This window comes from Danio aesculapii, chromosome 17 (genome assembly GCF_903798145.1).
Source record: "Danio aesculapii chromosome 17, fDanAes4.1, whole genome shotgun sequence".
Classification (NCBI taxonomy): Eukaryota; Metazoa; Chordata; class Actinopteri; order Cypriniformes; family Danionidae; genus Danio; species Danio aesculapii.
In genome coordinates, this window is record NC_079451.1 from 38,452,762 (window position 1) to 38,469,960 (window position 17,199).

Consider the following 17,199-nt stretch of genomic DNA (forward strand, 5'->3'; position numbering starts at 1 on the left):
AAAAAACTGTAAAAAAAAAAAAAAAAACACTTTTTACTGCCTATTTTGTCAACTACCCATATTCAGTACATTAGGAAGCAACGATTATAGAGTTTGGTTGTACGATGGTTTCCCTATTATCACGATTATTATGCATTCATTATTTTCAAAACACTACTAGTTTAGTAAATCAGATGAAAACTCTTTATATTTTAAAGTGTTATGTATTGCAGCTCAGTAACCAAATAATACAGCACAAAAAATATAAAAAAAAATTCTCTTTGGACTTAAAAATAAGTGAATTTTTTTTGACATTTAAACATGAGTACTTTTTTTTACACTGAAAATAAATGACAGAACAATAAATGAATAAAATAGTATTTGTCTAATGTACATCTAAGCTACATACTGTATTAGCTAAGTATTTTCCTTTAAAAGAGAGCAAATGTAGGCAAAGACAGCTGAACCTCTGTCTGAAAGGCATACTTGATCAACTATATATTACAAAATTGTTTGGTATTTTTTAATTTTGTATTTAATTAAATTTTTTGTTATAGACTAGAGTAGAAATGTGTATATTCCATACAAAGTATGAAGCTGAGTGGTCAGTTCACTTGTCTCGGGGTGCGCTCGCTGCATTTTGAAAAGCAGTTTTCAGTTAGGTGCGCCTAGAAAGTGTGAGCGTGTTGCTCCTATATGTGCACGCAAGCCTCACGCCTTCATTGGAAATAACAAACTTGTGCTCGCAAGATGAGATATGTGAACATCTCAAAGTTAATAGCCTCAGCCATAGTTAATCCAGTGTGCGTTCGTATTAGCCTCGATGTACAAGCTCAGAACTTTAGCTAGCACAGTTGGCATAACTTTGCTTAGTTGCAGGAGTTTTATTCCATGGAGAAACGCGGTGTTGAGAAGCCTTTACGAAGAATTAAAGTGCGGTTAATAGTAAAATCAGTTCATTGTTGCATTCCTACAGTACATTAACGTTTTAGTTTCAATATATCAAATGTTACATAAAGCTGCAAATAGCCCAGGGTGATGGTACAGTTTCATGCTGTGTTATTCAGAAAATGTGCATGGTTGTGCTGGGATGCAACTTAACCCAAAACAGTGAGCTTAACTGATTCCTAGTGTCTTTTTTATTTGTAGCTTTGATGTCACCCCTTCTCATTTCCTCTCTTTTTTTTTTTTCTTGGACAGGGGGTCATAGCTCAAGCAAGACACATTTGACTGGTGGGCCTCTGGCCATGATGGCCCCACGTAAGCGAGGAGGTCGGGGCCTGTCATTCCTCTGCTGCTGTCTAAAAGGGAGCAATCATCCCGAAATCACCTACAGTCTCCGTCATGGCAGCAACTTTACACTGCAGGCCATGGAGCCCACCCTGCCAATGCCCCCCACTGAGGAGCTGGATCTTATGTTCACTGAACTGGTGGTACGTGCTGTATCATGACTCCAATTGTTTACGTTCTTTTGTTTTACTTATTTTTCTATAACTTGAACTGGATGGGTGGTTGGATGGGTGGGTGTAATTGAATAGAAGTTTGGGAATAGTTTAGTGGGAAGATGGATGATTGTATGGGTAGATGAATGACTAGGTTGATGGATAGAAAGATGATAGATGGGTAGATCTGGTGAATTTGATAGATAAATACATGTATGGATGGATGGATGAACATAATTTCTACATGGATGGATATATAATTTAATAGATTGGATGGATGGATAAATGTATGGATGGGTAGATGCAGTGCATCCAGAAAGTATTCATAGCGCTTCACTTTTTCCACATTATTTTATTACAGCTTTAGTCCAAAATGGATTAAATTCATTTATTTCCTCAAAATTCTACACACAATACCCCAAAATGACAATGTGATTTTTTTTGTTGTTGTTGAAATTTTTGCAAATTTACTAAAAATAAAAAACCTGAAAAATCACATGTACATAAGTGTTCACAGCCTTTGCCGTGAAGCTCTAAATTCAGCTCAGGTACATTGTGTTTCCACTGATCATTCTTGAGATGTTTCAGCAGCTTAATTGGAGTTCACCTGTGGTTAATTCAGTTAATTGGACATGATTTGAAAAGGTATACACCTGTCTATAGAAGGTCCCAGGGTTGACAGTGCATGTCAAAGCACAAACCAAGCAAGAAGACAAAGGAATTGTCTGTAGACCTCCGAGACAGGATAGTCTCGAGGCACAAGGCTGGGGAAGGTTACAGAAAATTTCTGCTACCCTGAAAGTCCCAATGAGCACAGTGGCCTCCATCATCCGTAAGTGGAAGATGTTTGGAACCACCAGGACTCTTCCTAGAGCTGGCCGGCCATCTAAGCTGAGTGATCGGGAGAGAAGGGCCTTAATCCGGGAGGTGATCAATAACCCGATGGTCACTCAGTCTGAGCTCCCGCGTTCTTCTATGGAGAGAGTAGAACCTTTCAGAGGGACAACCATGTGTGCAGCAATCCACCAATCAGGTCTGTATGGTAGAGTGGCCAGACGGAAGACCCTCCCCACCTGGAATTTGCCAAAAGGCATTTGAAGGACTCTTAAACCATAAGAAACAGAATTCTCTGGTCTGATGAGACTAAAATTGAACTCTTTGGTGTGAATTCCAGGCGTTACGTTTGGAGAAAACCAGGCACCGCTCATCACCAGGCTAATACCATCCACAGTGAAGCATGGTGGTGGCAGCATCATGCTGTGGGGATATTTTTCAGCAGCAGGAACTGGAAGACTAGTCAGGATAGAGGGAAAGATGAATGCAGCAATGTACAGAGACATCCTGAATGAAAACCTGCTTCAGAGTGCTCTTGACCTCAGACTGGGGCGACGATTCATCTTCCAGCAGGACAATGACCCAAAGCACACCGCTAAAATATCTATAGAGTGGCTTCAAAATAACTCAGTGAATGTCCTTGAGTGGCCAAGCCAGAGCCCAGATCTAAATCCTATTGAACATCTCTGGAGAGATCTGAAAATGGCTGTACACCGTCGCTTCCAATCCAACCTGATAGAGCTTCAGAGGTACTGCAAAGTGGAATGGGCAAAAATTCCCAAAGACAGGTGTGCCTAGCTTGTGGCATCATTTTCAAAAAGACTTGAGGCTGTAATTGCTGCCAAAGGTGCATCTACAAAGTATTGAGCAAAGGCTCTGAATACTGATGTACATGTGATTTTTCAGGTTTTCTATTTTTAATAAATTTGCAACAGGTAAAAAAAAAATCTTTTTTCACATTGTCATTATGGGGTACTGTGTGAAAAAATAAATGAATAGATGGATAAATGGATGAACAGATGATTTATAAATGGATGGAAATACAATTTAATAGATGGGGTGGATGGATATATAGGTGGACGATGGATGGATGGAAAGATGGTAGATAAGAAAGTGGATGGGTCGAATGGATGGATGGATGGACAGATGGATGGATGAACATGATTTTATAGATGTATGGATATATAATTTAATAGATGACATGGATGGATGGATGAGTGGTATAAATGGATGGGTGGATGGAAAGATGATGGAGAGGTGAGTGAATGGAATGGTAAATGGATGAATGGAATGGGTAGATGGCAGGATGAAAAGATGACTGAATGAATGGAAGGGTAAAACTACAGATGGTCCGGAGGTACATGGATAGATGGGTGGATGTGTAGGTGGATGGAGCATTGTGTTTCTTTGGGTTCACAATTTATTTTTTTAAAGCTTTCTTTTCTTGCCTGATGCTGTAGATATTTGGACATAAAGTTTTGTCAATTATTATATTGGGAGGCATGTTAAGGATAACTTATTAAAACAGAGGGAAACTTGTTTTTATATCCCATGATCAGTTTTTGTAAAGACAAAAAGTAGCTTCTAAATACGCAAACCATATGATCAGATATTAAAAATAGCATAATGGACTATTAGATGCACATATAAATGGAGGGATTCACTAATGAGTGGATAAAGATAGATGGATGGATCGATAGATGCATCACCTCTGGTAGTCTATTTTTTTGTTAAATATTTTAGCCAGCTTTCTCTTGTTGCCTGATACTGTAGATCTTTAAACAAGAGCCACTTTGAAAGTCAAATTTGACCTATGGTTTTGTCAAACATTATATTGGCAGGCTTGTTAAGGATAACTTATTAAAACAGAGAGAACGTTGTCTTTGTATCCCATGATGAGAACATGCACATGAACAGAGTTCATAAACACGCAAGCCCACATGGCCAAAAATCACAAACAGAGCCTGTTAAGTGGATTCATTCACAATAATCCCATCTGAATATTTAAAGCAAAAATGCCTGTCCTTCAGTTAAACACTGCTTTGCTCTATCATTCCTCCATTTGTGGAGTGAATCAGAGCTTGTCTTGGATTCCATAATATGGGGAATCCGAGCATTCCCTGCTAATGGTCCAGTAAAGAGTATGTTAGACAATGCATGTCCGCTCATTAGCTCTGCAGACTCAATCAAGTTGGCGAAGGTTTGTATGCCTCATGCCCACCAGCGCGTGACCAGCAGGCATCTGGCACAGATGGGCTCATGGATGACTTGTATGCGCCAGACTCTGTCTCTTACCCAGCCTGTCCCCTGCTGAGACTTTGAGAACTCACAGTGAGCCACGGCTGAGTCCTTAGTCAGTGTCCTGTTAACTTGATTTAACAGGGAAATGTTTCTAACAGGCTTGTGATTTTGTCCATTTAGGGTTGGAAAGCAGTCCATTTAATAAAGTCAATGCTGAACTATAATATCCAACAGTTTTGGACTAAGATAGGTCTCTTTACACTAGAGCTGTGCGATTTGGGAAATATCTAATTGCGGAATTTTTTTTTTGACAGATATTGCGATTTGATTTGCGATTTAATTTTGTAAACAAACTTCAGCTCAATTATCTGTATCGTAGCTTCTTACTGCTAAAATTCAGTGAGTGTTCATTTAAAAAAGAAACTGAAAAGATCCTGACTTACTCCAAAATTTATTCAAATTACTTTTTAAGTATTCAGAAATAAAACACTTGGTTTTTCTCTAGAGCAACAAACCGTAAGCACAAATAAAAAAAATTCAGGAAAAAATAAAAATTAATAAAAAATAAAAATAAATAAATATATATATATATATATATATATATATATATATATATATATATATATATATATATATATATATATATATATATATATATATTTATTTATTTATTTATTTATTTATTTATTTATTTATTTATTTTTTTATTTATTTTTTTATTTATTTTTTTTTTTTTTTTATAGAACACAGACCTGTGAACTTTGGTTCCGACCACAGTTGTTCCCAGGGGTTTGATGATTGCGGTCACTGGATTTTCAATTATTTACAATGCTTTCTTACAGGAACATGCATTAAATAAGTTACTGGCGAGTTACTGATGTGCATTAATGGTATATGTAATTATCTTTATAAACGCTCGAATCTCATGTGACAGTACAAAACAGTATTGCTGCTTATGGATATTTGAAACATATGGACACATTGGATAATTAAGTGGAGCAAAGCCACACCACACGCAACTTGATCTTCCATTGTTATATAAATTTGATAAGAAGTGCTCAACATTTTCACGCTAGAAAGCATGTTTTATGCAGGAATGTAACTGATATGCTGCAATGGCTCCTTTAAATACAAGATCAATGTAGCGAATTTTGATGCTCTCGCCACCGGAGTTGAAAGCAGACAGCGCTCTCACCGCTTTTGGTGTAAACGCACAGTTACTCCGCTTGGGGGGGGGGGGATATTGTGAGACCGCCCACTCCTGTTAAAGTTACACCAGAGTTACCGAGCGCTCCTGCGCTTTTATTCGGAAATTTATTCCCACGCTGCATGAAATCTGGTCGGGTGCCGCGACAATGCTCAGGTACAGCCGCGGGAATGCATACAGACGAGAGGAAAAGAGAGGGCAGGAAAAGTCACGCCAGCAGCTGAGAGGAAAAGTCACGCCATCAGCCGAGAGGAAAGGTCACACCAGCAGGTGAAATGGGCCACAGTGAGAGAGAGAGAGAAATGGAGTACTTTCATTCCCTCAATCGCAGAGAAATATGGGCTTCTGCTGTGAGTGCCATTGAAAGACTTTCCAGAAAACGCACACACAGTGAAAGTGGTTGGCGCCTGTAGTGTTGTAAATACCCGCGCTCACCTCCCTCACGACAGAGCGCATATGAGGTAAATGACATCAGTACATAATAACCGGTTATGATTATTACTGAACCGATACCGAATTGTCCGCGTCTGCATTGCGGTGCACCGAAGAAACGATTAATTTTGACACCCCTACTTAGTAAGATCACCATCATATTGTTTAAACTTTAGTTTTGTCGACTTGCAAAACAAAAAAAGGCTGTTACGCTGGTTTTACAACGCATGAGCGGTGCGCGAGCAGCAAGTTTTTTTGGCGTGCATATTAACTACCGGGACTCACACCGGTAGAAGAGCCGCACGGGTTCTCTGCGCACACACGGAGATGAGCCAGTTTGCTTCTTGATTAAACACATTGCTTTCACCAGCGTTGGTTCGGTTGCACATAGAGAAGAACGTCTTTATTCTGGAATTACCACTCTTAATAAATACACTTGCATGTAAATCATATCTCAAAGCATTTACTGGGGCACTGGCATTTTTTACTGGGGCACGTCCCCCAGTAAATTGGATCTAGCAACGCCCCTGGTAACAAGTAACGATGCAGCACATTAACAATCTATCAGAGTAAAAGTATTAAACTCATCGAAAATATGTACTGAAGTAAAATTGGAATTAGGAGTATAAAACAATACTCCAGCAGAGTACAGATACAGCCTTTTAGTACTTAAGTACAGTAGTGAAGTAGTTCTACTTTGTTACTATACATCTCTGACTAGCATATACAGTACGTCATTTTAGAGGATGTAAAATACACTGCTTGAAGGTATCCATTCATCACTTATTGCATCTTCCCTAGTTAGGTTTAGTGTATGAAAGCTACTTCTATCCAAATGGCTTTTAGTCCACGTGAAGCCTAGCAGAAGAAAATCCTGTTTCAGGTTTATTCCACAGAGACCGAAAGAGAGAGAACGTACTGTAAGAGCGGCTGATCTGGAGAAGATCAGATTGTGACCTGCCTGCCTCCGCTGTAGATGTGGTGTCTGGATGTGATGTTCTCGCTCTGGAATCTCTGCTCAAATATACATCAGTACTTACGAGTTGGATTATACGATTTCCCTGTATTTTTCATTCTTTTTATCCTCATTATTTCCTTATGCAGCCTGTTAAAGTGGTCCTGGGACCTGTGTGTGTGTGTCTCACATGATGTTAATTATCTTGTGCCTGAACATCTGGACTGAATAGGACCAGCTCGCTGCAGAAGTGCATCATGGGAATGTGCGGAGGTCACAGGAGTGTGCAGGCATTAATTGATGGTTTACATGACTAAATCTTTTCTTGCCACGAGGAAACAAGGGCTCTCTCTCACACACGGAATTGTGGGAAATTAACCTCCGCTTGAGGGTCAGCGATATCCAGAGGCTGATGTCAGACTTTCAGTCATGTTGGTTTTGTCAGGCCTCGTGGCTGGGTGTGTGTGTGTCACTGCCAAACCAAATATTGGATATGCTATATATATTGTGTGTGCGTGTGTGTGTGTGCATATTTAAAACATGGAACAATCATTTCATGAAATTTTACATTTCCAAAATACAAATTAATTGTGGTTTAAACCACTTTTCTGCTGTTTTGCACACGGTTAATCTCTACCCATTTCCTAGCAATAACTGTACTTCTACATTATTAAAATACTTTAACATTTAGCATGATCACTTATTATTTTATGTCATTTAATAAGTACAGATAAAGTTAAGTATGATACTATTACATCTGTATTTTAGGCAGCGCATTATTTGTTCCAGATTTATTTTAAAAACATTTAAATACACAATTGTTTTGTAATTAAAATGCTTTGCATATTAGATCACATTTATGAATGTATACATGCACATATTCAAAGTTTTATGTTTGTAGTTTATTTAATGTACATTCAAATTTGTATGCATTTTCATACATACAACATATTTTTATGCAATTTTTACACTTTGTAAAGTATTTATTTAATGTCGATTAGTTTATTTACCAAACAATTATATATATTTATATATTTTCATATAATTTATTATTTATTTTTTTATTTTTTTATACATTAACCTACATGAAACACATTTTTATGCAATGAATCCACTTTGAAAGGTATTTATTTTATGTCAATTTGTTAATTTATTAAAATCTAATTAATTATATATTATATTATATTTTATTTAGTTTTTTTATTTTATTTTAATTTTTTTTTATTTATTTTATTTTATATTTAATTGTATAATATTTAAAAAAAAATTTACATATGTATTTTTTATATTTTATTTTATTTTTTGTTTTATTTTATATTTTATTTTAGTTTATTTTTATAATTTATATTATATTTTATTATATCTTTTATTTAATTTTATATTTTATTTTATTATGTTTATTATTTTATTTAATTTTAATTTTATTATATTTTTATTATTTTATTTATGTTTTATTTGATTTCATCTTTTTATATTTTATTTTTTATTATATATTTAATTTAATTTATTATATTTTATATTATATTGTATTTAATATTTTTATTTTATTATATTTTTATTATTTTAGTTTATTTAATTTATTTGATTATTTTTTATTATTTTATTCATTTTTTATTTTATCTTTTTATTTTTATTATATATTTTATTTGATTATTATTATATTTTATATTATATTTTATTTTACATTTTAATCAATATTTTATTTTATTTTATTTTTTATTTTATTTTATTTAATTATTTATTTATTTTTCTATACCTTATCTTTAAACCTCACTTTTTGTCTCTTTCTTCAACAGGATGAGCTGGATCTCACAGAGAAACATAGAGCAGCCATGTTTGCCCTGCCTGCCGAGAAGAAATGGCAAATCTACTGTAGCAAGAAAAAGGTAAGATCAGCAATAAACTTTTTTTTTTTTTAATGCAAGACCATGTCAAAAAGCATTACCTGACTTTAACCATTCCCAAAACAGCTCTGTTTCCAGTGGAGTCTGCAGTCTGAAACTGAGCAGCTAAATGCAAATGAATGAATATTTCTTAGTCATATTGTACACCCAAAAAAGGATGCAATGTAAACGGTGCCGTTGGAGCACATGCTTGGCTCCGGGACAATGAAGTGGTGTTGAGTGCGAGGGTTTATTTTCACAGTACGTGTGATTTGGGTCTGAGGAGTGAGAGGTAACAGAACCCAGGCTGTCCTGTCACACTCTGTAGAGCCACATTTAATGGAGACTCTTTTTTTTACGCCCAGGGGAATAAAGAGCATGAGAGAAGCAGAGATCATGAGCGTTTACCTGGTCACTTCACACCGGGGGTTCAGTCTTCAGCTGCTGACCCTCTGTCCTCTAAAGCACTTATATTATATACACGTATAAAAAAGCAAACATTTATGGCTGTGACGGATCAAAGCTTTGTTAACCAATACACTGGTGGAGATGAAATTTCAGGGTTTTTATTTTCCTTAAATCTTTTTATGGGTTATGTCTGTCATATCTGTTAACCTAAAAATGGAAACTATAATAAAATCACATTGAATAAACATAGATTAAGCAAACACACGATAATTTAGATGAACTTGTAATAACATATGCCCAAAAGAAAAGAAAATCATAGAAATGTAAAACACTAAAATAATTATAAAGCACTTACTTACTTACCTACCTACTTATTTACCCACTTACTTACTTACCTACTTACTTACTTACTTACTTACAGTTCTTACCCACCCACTTACTTACTTACCCAATTACTTACTTAACTACTTACTTAACCTACCTACTTATTTACCTACTTACCTATGTACCTAATTACCCTCCTACTTGTTTACCTATTTACCTTCTTACTTATACCTACTTGTTTACCTACTTACAGATTTACCGACTTACTTACTTGCCCACCTACTTACTCACTTACCTACTTACTTACCTATTTACCTACTTCCCTATTTACCAACAGTACTTACTTACCCACCTACTTGTTTACCTACTTACCTATTTACCTACTTACTTACCCACCTTCTTGTTTACTTACTTTCCTAATTACCTACTTGGTTACCTACTTACTTACCTACTTACCCACCTACTTATTTATGTACTTTTCTATTTACCTACTTAAATACTTACCTACCTGCTTACTTAGCCAAATACTTATTTGGGTAACTTACCTATTTACCTATTTACTTACTTACCTACCCACTTATTTATTTACTTACTTGTCTACTTACCTACCTACCTGCTTGTTTACCTACTTACCTATTTACCTACTTACTTACCCTTCTACTTGTTTACCTACTTACTTACAGTACTTACCCACCTACTTACTTACTTACCTATTTACTTGCTTAACTACTTACTTAACCTACCTACTTATTTACCCACTTACCCTTGTACTACTTACTTACTTACCCTCATACTTGTTTACCTACTTACCTATTTACCTTCTTACTTACTTACCCATCTACTTGTTTACCTACTTACCTATTTACCTATTTACTTACTTACTTACCTACCTACTTATTTACTTACTTACCTACTTACAAACCTACATACGTACTTGCTAGGCAAGCAAGTCAATGGATGAAAAGATAAACAGATGGATGAATGGTAGATAGACGGATACATGGATGGATACACAGATGGATAGATAGATGCATAGATAGATGGATGGATGCATGGATGATGATAGATAGACGGATGCGTGGATAGATGGAGTGCGAGATGAATGGATAGATTGATGGATGATAGGCAGATGGATGGATGGATGAATAGATGGGGAGAGAGATACAGATGTGTTGATGGAGAGAGAAACTGATGGATGGAGAGAGAGATAGAGACAGATGGATGAATGGAGAGAGAGATGAATGGATAAAAAGAGATAGATAGATCGATCAGTTTCTCTGACAGACAGAGACGGACAGGTCGATGGATGGATGGATGAATAGAGAGAGAGATGGATGGACATGGTTGGAGTGAGAGAGATGGATGGATGAGTGGATAGAGAGAGGTGGGTGGATTAGATGTATGATTAGAGAGAAATAGATGGATTGAGAGAGAAAGATGGATGGAGAGAGAGAAAGAGAGAGAAAGATGGATGGATGGATGGATGAAGAGAAAGAGACGGACGGATGGATGGACAGATGGATAAAGTGAAAGAGATGGATGGTTGGAGAGAGAGATACATAGATGGATGAAAAGAGAAAGATGGATGGATGGATGGATGGAGAGAGATGAATGGATGTATAGATAGAATGAGAAATGGATGGATGGACCGATGGATGAAGAGAAAAAGATGGATGGATGGACGGACAGATAGAGAAAGAAACATGGATGGATGGATATAGATCGATGGAGAGAGAGAGAGGGATGGATGGATAGACAGATGGATGAAGAGAGAAAGAGATGGGTGGATGGATAGATGGATGGATGGACAGATGGATGAAGAGAGAGAGATGGATGGATGGATGAAAATATAAATGGATGGATAGGGAGAGAAATATGGATGGATGGATGGATGGATGGATGGATAAAAAGAGTGAGGGATGGATGAAGAGAGAAAGATGAATGGATTGATGGATGGACAGATGGGTGAAGAGAGAAAAAGAGATGGATGGATAGATGGATGTAGAGAGATAGATGGATTTATGGATGGATGGATGAATATATAAATGGATGCATAGGGAGAGAACGAGGGATGGATGGATGGAAAAAGTGAGAGATGGTTGGAAGACAGATGGATAAAGAGAGAAAGAGATTGATGGATGGAAGGACAGATGGATGAAGGGAGAGAGAAAGAGATTGGTTGGATGGATGGGTGGATGGATAGGCAGATGGATAGATGGGTTTATGGATGGATGGATGATAAATGGACGAATGAATAGACAGACGGATTCTGATTGGAATATTAAACAGCAATCATCAGTCAGACAGTTTTCATGTGATCCTTCACACAGCACAGATCTCTGCTTACTGCAGTGTTCTTCAGCTCATCAAACCTCTGCTCTCCACACACGCACACACACAATAACATCCTGCCCTGCATATTCTGTGCGTGCATGTGTGATGTCCACCGCTGACTCCTCGTCTGACATGCTGCTTGTTACCTGAAAACAGCCTCAAGACTCTGAGCTTCAGCACGTCTCCTCTGGCAGCGTTGAGTCAATGTCTCTGGCAGAGTGTTAAAGGCTCCAACTTGCTCCAAAACATGCCTTTTCCCAGAGTAACTGACTCTTTAAAGCTCCCAATACAAAGGCCGGGGTCGGGAAACAATGCCACAGTGTTTAGCACTGCGCTCAAGTGTCTATAATACAGCAGCTGCTCGCTCTTTCTGTTCCACATTGACTTGTGCTGGCCAGGGTAAGTTTGGAGTTGGGAATTGGACTTGTTTTGGGGGGTTTCGTGCACCGCGTGAGCCTATACGCTTCCAGGAATCTTATTTAACAAGTCCCACCCATTGTTTTATAACCGCAATCTGCAATTATACAATTTAACTCAACTATTTTACACCGTGGGCGCTTGGAGATTAATAAAAGTATAGCTTGAGACCAAGGAGAAGGGTGAGAAAGTTCTCGTTATAGGTATCATGAACACAAATAGTTCGTAGCAGACGGTCGCAAGTACTTTGGCCTCAACATCTTGACAGTAGTTTTAGCACTCATTATTCTGCACGGTCGTGGTTCCATGTGTTGCTCAGAGTGTGTTTGATTCAGGTCTCGCAGGTGTAGCTGGCCCACAGGCTGTATTCAGTGTTTTATTGAGCTGGGGGAACACTGAATACTCATTCTTCTCAGACACACAGGTTTGGTGGAAGCGTTTCTGCAGGGTTATGCAAAACTGTTTTGATTAAATGGAATAAAATGCTGTGGTGCTGAATAAAAAAACAACTTTAAGTATGTCTTGATTAAGCATGTTTTGTAGATGCATTCACACCAACAAAAAATAAAATAAACCAATAATAAAAATAATTAAATAACTATATATATATATATAAAACATTTATTTGTTTGTTTTAAATTGGTTATTTATTTTTGTTCGTTTTTGGTTTATTAATTAATACATTTTATTTATTTGTTTGTTTTGGATTAGTCAATGTATTTGTTCGTTTTTAGTTTATTAAATTTATTATTTTGTTTGTTTTGTTTGGTTAATTTATTTAATTTTATTTATTTATTTGTTTGTTTTGGATTATTTATTTTATAATTTTTTTTGTTTGGTTTGTTAATTAATTAAATTGTTTATTTATTAAGTTATTTGTTTTGTTTTTGGTTTATTTATTCATTTAATTTATTTGTTTGTTTTGGATTTTATATATATACATATATATATATATATATATATATATATATATATATATATATATATATATATATATATATATATATATATATATATATATATATATATATATATATATATATATATATATATATATATATATATATATATATTTATATTAAATTAAATGTATTGTTTTGGCCATGCAATGTATATGATATCCAGACCCCACTGACTTTAAGTTTGTGGTTAAATTTTCTACAAATTTAAAGATAACAGACAGAAGGTAAAATTTTATTATTTGTGTCCCATGGAAGAAAAGAAATAGTCATGAGGAAATTATGTTTATGTGTCAGACACTTGCAATTACATTAAAATTACATTTACCATGTATTTTCATGCTTATATAATTTTTTTCTCCCTCATAGGAACAGGAAGAGAATAAAGGGGCGACCAGCTGGCCTGAATTCTACATCGATCAGATCAATTCTATGGCTGCTGTAAGTATGACAAACAGACCAGACAGCAAACACTGAACACTTTGCTGGCCGCGCTAATTTCCGTCTTTACCCTGAGGATATAAGAGACTCTTAGTCAAGAGGAGGTCATTAAACTCCCATGTGTTGCTCTTGAGGAAGCTGTTGGGGATGTAGGTGTTTATCGGGCGGGAAACAACTGTAAATATTTCATGGGGCAAAGAGCGCTGATGCTCATCAAAACAGAGATTACGGCTTAAGCTATAAATTCCTGATGCTGACACACTTTTCATTTAGTATAATTGGTTCAAAAAATTCTGATTATTTATTTATTTTGTTAATTTGTTTTTGACTGATTTATTTAATTTATTTCTTTGATTTAGGTTCTTTTATTTATTATTTTTTTGTTTGTTTGTTTTTTAATTAAATAAGTTAAGTCAGTTTGTTTGCTGTTTTGTTTACTTTTATATTTATTTATTTGTTTTTGTTTTGGTTAATTATTTAATTGTGTTTTTGTTTGTTAAATAATTTGTTTATTTATTTATTTAATTTATTTGTTTGTTTTGGATTATTAAATATATTTGTTTGTTTTCGATTGTTTATTTATTTTTGTTTGTTTTGCTTGGTTAATTTAATTAATTTTATTTATTTTTTTGTTTGTTTTGGATTATTATTTATTTTTTTGTTTAGTTTGTTAATTAATTAAATTGTTTATTTATTAAGTTATTAGTTTGTTTTGTTTTCAGTTTATTTATTTATTTGATTTATTTATTTGTTTGTTTTGGATTATTCATTTTATTTATTTTTTGTTTGATTTGTTAATTAATTAAATAGTTTTATTTATTTATTTGATTTATTTATTTGTTTTGGATTTTTGTTATTTTCTTTGTTTGTTTTTGGTTTATTAATTAATTAACTAATTTATTTATTTATGTCAGTTTGTTTACTGTTTTCTTTGCTGTTTGTTTACTGTTAAATTTATTTATTTATTTATTTGTTTGTTTATAGTTTATTGATTTAATTTTTTATAGGTTTGTTTTTGGTTTATTTATTATTTATTTATTTTGTTTTGGTTTATTATTTATTGCAGTTTGTTTACTGTTTACATTAACAAAACTTTGGTTTCGTAAACTGGTCAGTCCATTATTTATTTGTGTGTGTGTGTGTTAAATCTCACCAGAGGAAGTCTCTGCTAGCTCTGGAGAAGGAGGATGAGGAGGAGAGGAATAAGACCATAGAGAGCCTGAAAACAGCTCTCCGCACACAGCCCATGAGGTACTGCCTTTAACATCCACATTTACTGTTTACATTTAAAAAATGCTTGTAATATGTTGACTTTGCAGAGTATTGAATCTTCTGCTCAGTTTTTTACAGCAGAGTGATTCAGCAGAGTGATTCCCCTTTTCCCCACTTATTAAATGTACTTGTTTTGGTTAATTTCAAGTTGAATAAAATAATGAATGTATGTTTAAGCCTACTCTGACAGCTGTGATAATGATTAAGAATTTGTATTGCTGTCCCCTAGAAACCATGTACTAAGCATCCAGCTTAATTTTTCATGACCCTCCATTTTTTTCTCATGCAACCGTCTCTGAACCAACACCAGAATATGCACTTAAATCTCAGGACGTTAAGTTTAAATTTTCCATGCGAGTTAAAAAATGTGTTTTGATCTGCTTGGCTTCACCTCAAGGTTCGTGACGCGCTTCATAGACCAGGATGGCCTGACTTGCATCTTGAACTTTCTGAAAACGATGGACTATGAGACGACTGAATCTCAGATCCACACGTCACTTATCGGCTGCATTAAAGCCCTGATGAACAACTCTCAGGGCCGAGCGCACGTGCTCTCGCATTCAGAAAGCATTAACATCATCGCTCAAAGCCTGGCCACTGAGAACATCAAGACTAAAGTGGCCGTTCTGGAGATCATGGGTGCTGTTTGTTTGGTTCCTGGAGGACACAAGAAAATCCTGGAAGCCATGCTGCATTATCAGAAATTCGCCTGCGAGCGGACGCGCTTTCAGGTGGGCACAAAGTCAAGATTTGGGGATTGAGGTGTCATTGAACACTAGTATTGATGATAATGCTACTATTTATTTTATATTAATTACAGCATTTAAATGAATTATTTGTTAAAGCCTTTTTAGGGTTGTAACGATATGAGTTTTCATGGCATGATAATAGTCTCAGAAAATATTGCCGTTTTTTGATTTACATTTAACAAATTTTTATCAGCTATAGTGGCCATTGAAACAATACTGATCTTTTTGAGTGAACTGATTACAAACTTGAACTTGTTTAAGTGATAAAGTAATGAAATCTCCTTCATAAAAAATTATGAATCAAAAATAATAACAAAAAACATCTACTATTAAATAAAAAATATATAAATTATAACTATTTAGCAGACAACAAAATACATATAATTTAAATGGTGGCAAATTATATTAAATATAATTTAATATATTATATTATGTTATGTTATGTTATATTATGTTATATTATATTATATTATATTATATTATATTATATTATATTATATTATATTATATTATATTATATTATATTATATTATATTATATTATATTATATTATATGTTATTATATTATATTATATTATATTATATTATATTATATGTTATTATATTATATTATATTATATTATATTATATGTTATTATATTATGTGTTATTATATTATATTGTATTAATTATATTATGTTATATTATATTATATTTTATGTTATATGTTATTATATTATATTGTATTTATTATATTATATTATATTATATTATATTATATTATATTATATTATATTATATTATATTATATTATATTATATGTTATTATATTATATGTTATTATATTATATTATATTATATTATATTATATTATATTATATTATATTATATTATATTATATTATATTATATTATATTATATGTTATTATATTATATGTTATTATATTATATGTTATTATATTATATTATATTATATTATATTATATTATATTATATTATATTATATTATATTATATTATATTATATTATATTATATGTTATTATATTATATGTTATTATTCATTTTCCTTCGGCTTAGTCCCTTTAATTATCCGGGGTCGCCCTAGCGGAATGAACCCCCAACTTATCCAGCATATGTTTTACACAGCGAATGCCCTTCCAGCTGCAACCCAGTACTGGGAAACATCCATACACACTCATTCACACACATACACTACAGCCAATTTAGTTTATTCAGTTCACCAATAGTGGTTGTCTTTGAAAGGAAACCCACATGCAAACTCCACACATAAATGCCAACTGACCCAGACGGGACTCAAACCAGCGACCTCCTTGCTGTAAGA

General features: G+C 34.2%; 1 protein-coding gene across 2 annotated transcripts in view; it reads left to right on the forward strand.

Moving 5' to 3' along the window:
• daam1a (dishevelled associated activator of morphogenesis 1a) overlaps window positions 1–17,199 on the forward strand; it is a 129,338-nt gene that overhangs the window by 66,181 nt on the left and 45,958 nt on the right. For both annotated transcript variants that reach the window (XM_056476467.1, XM_056476468.1), the window contains exons 2-6: window positions 1,180–1,412; window positions 8,887–8,976; window positions 13,785–13,856; window positions 15,013–15,107; window positions 15,526–15,859. In XM_056476467.1, coding sequence (XP_056332442.1) covers window positions 1,227–1,412; window positions 8,887–8,976; window positions 13,785–13,856; window positions 15,013–15,107; window positions 15,526–15,859 — 777 coding nt within the window. In that variant the 5' untranslated portion in view covers window positions 1,180–1,226. The remainder of the gene's footprint in view (window positions 1–1,179; window positions 1,413–8,886; window positions 8,977–13,784; window positions 13,857–15,012; window positions 15,108–15,525; window positions 15,860–17,199) is intronic.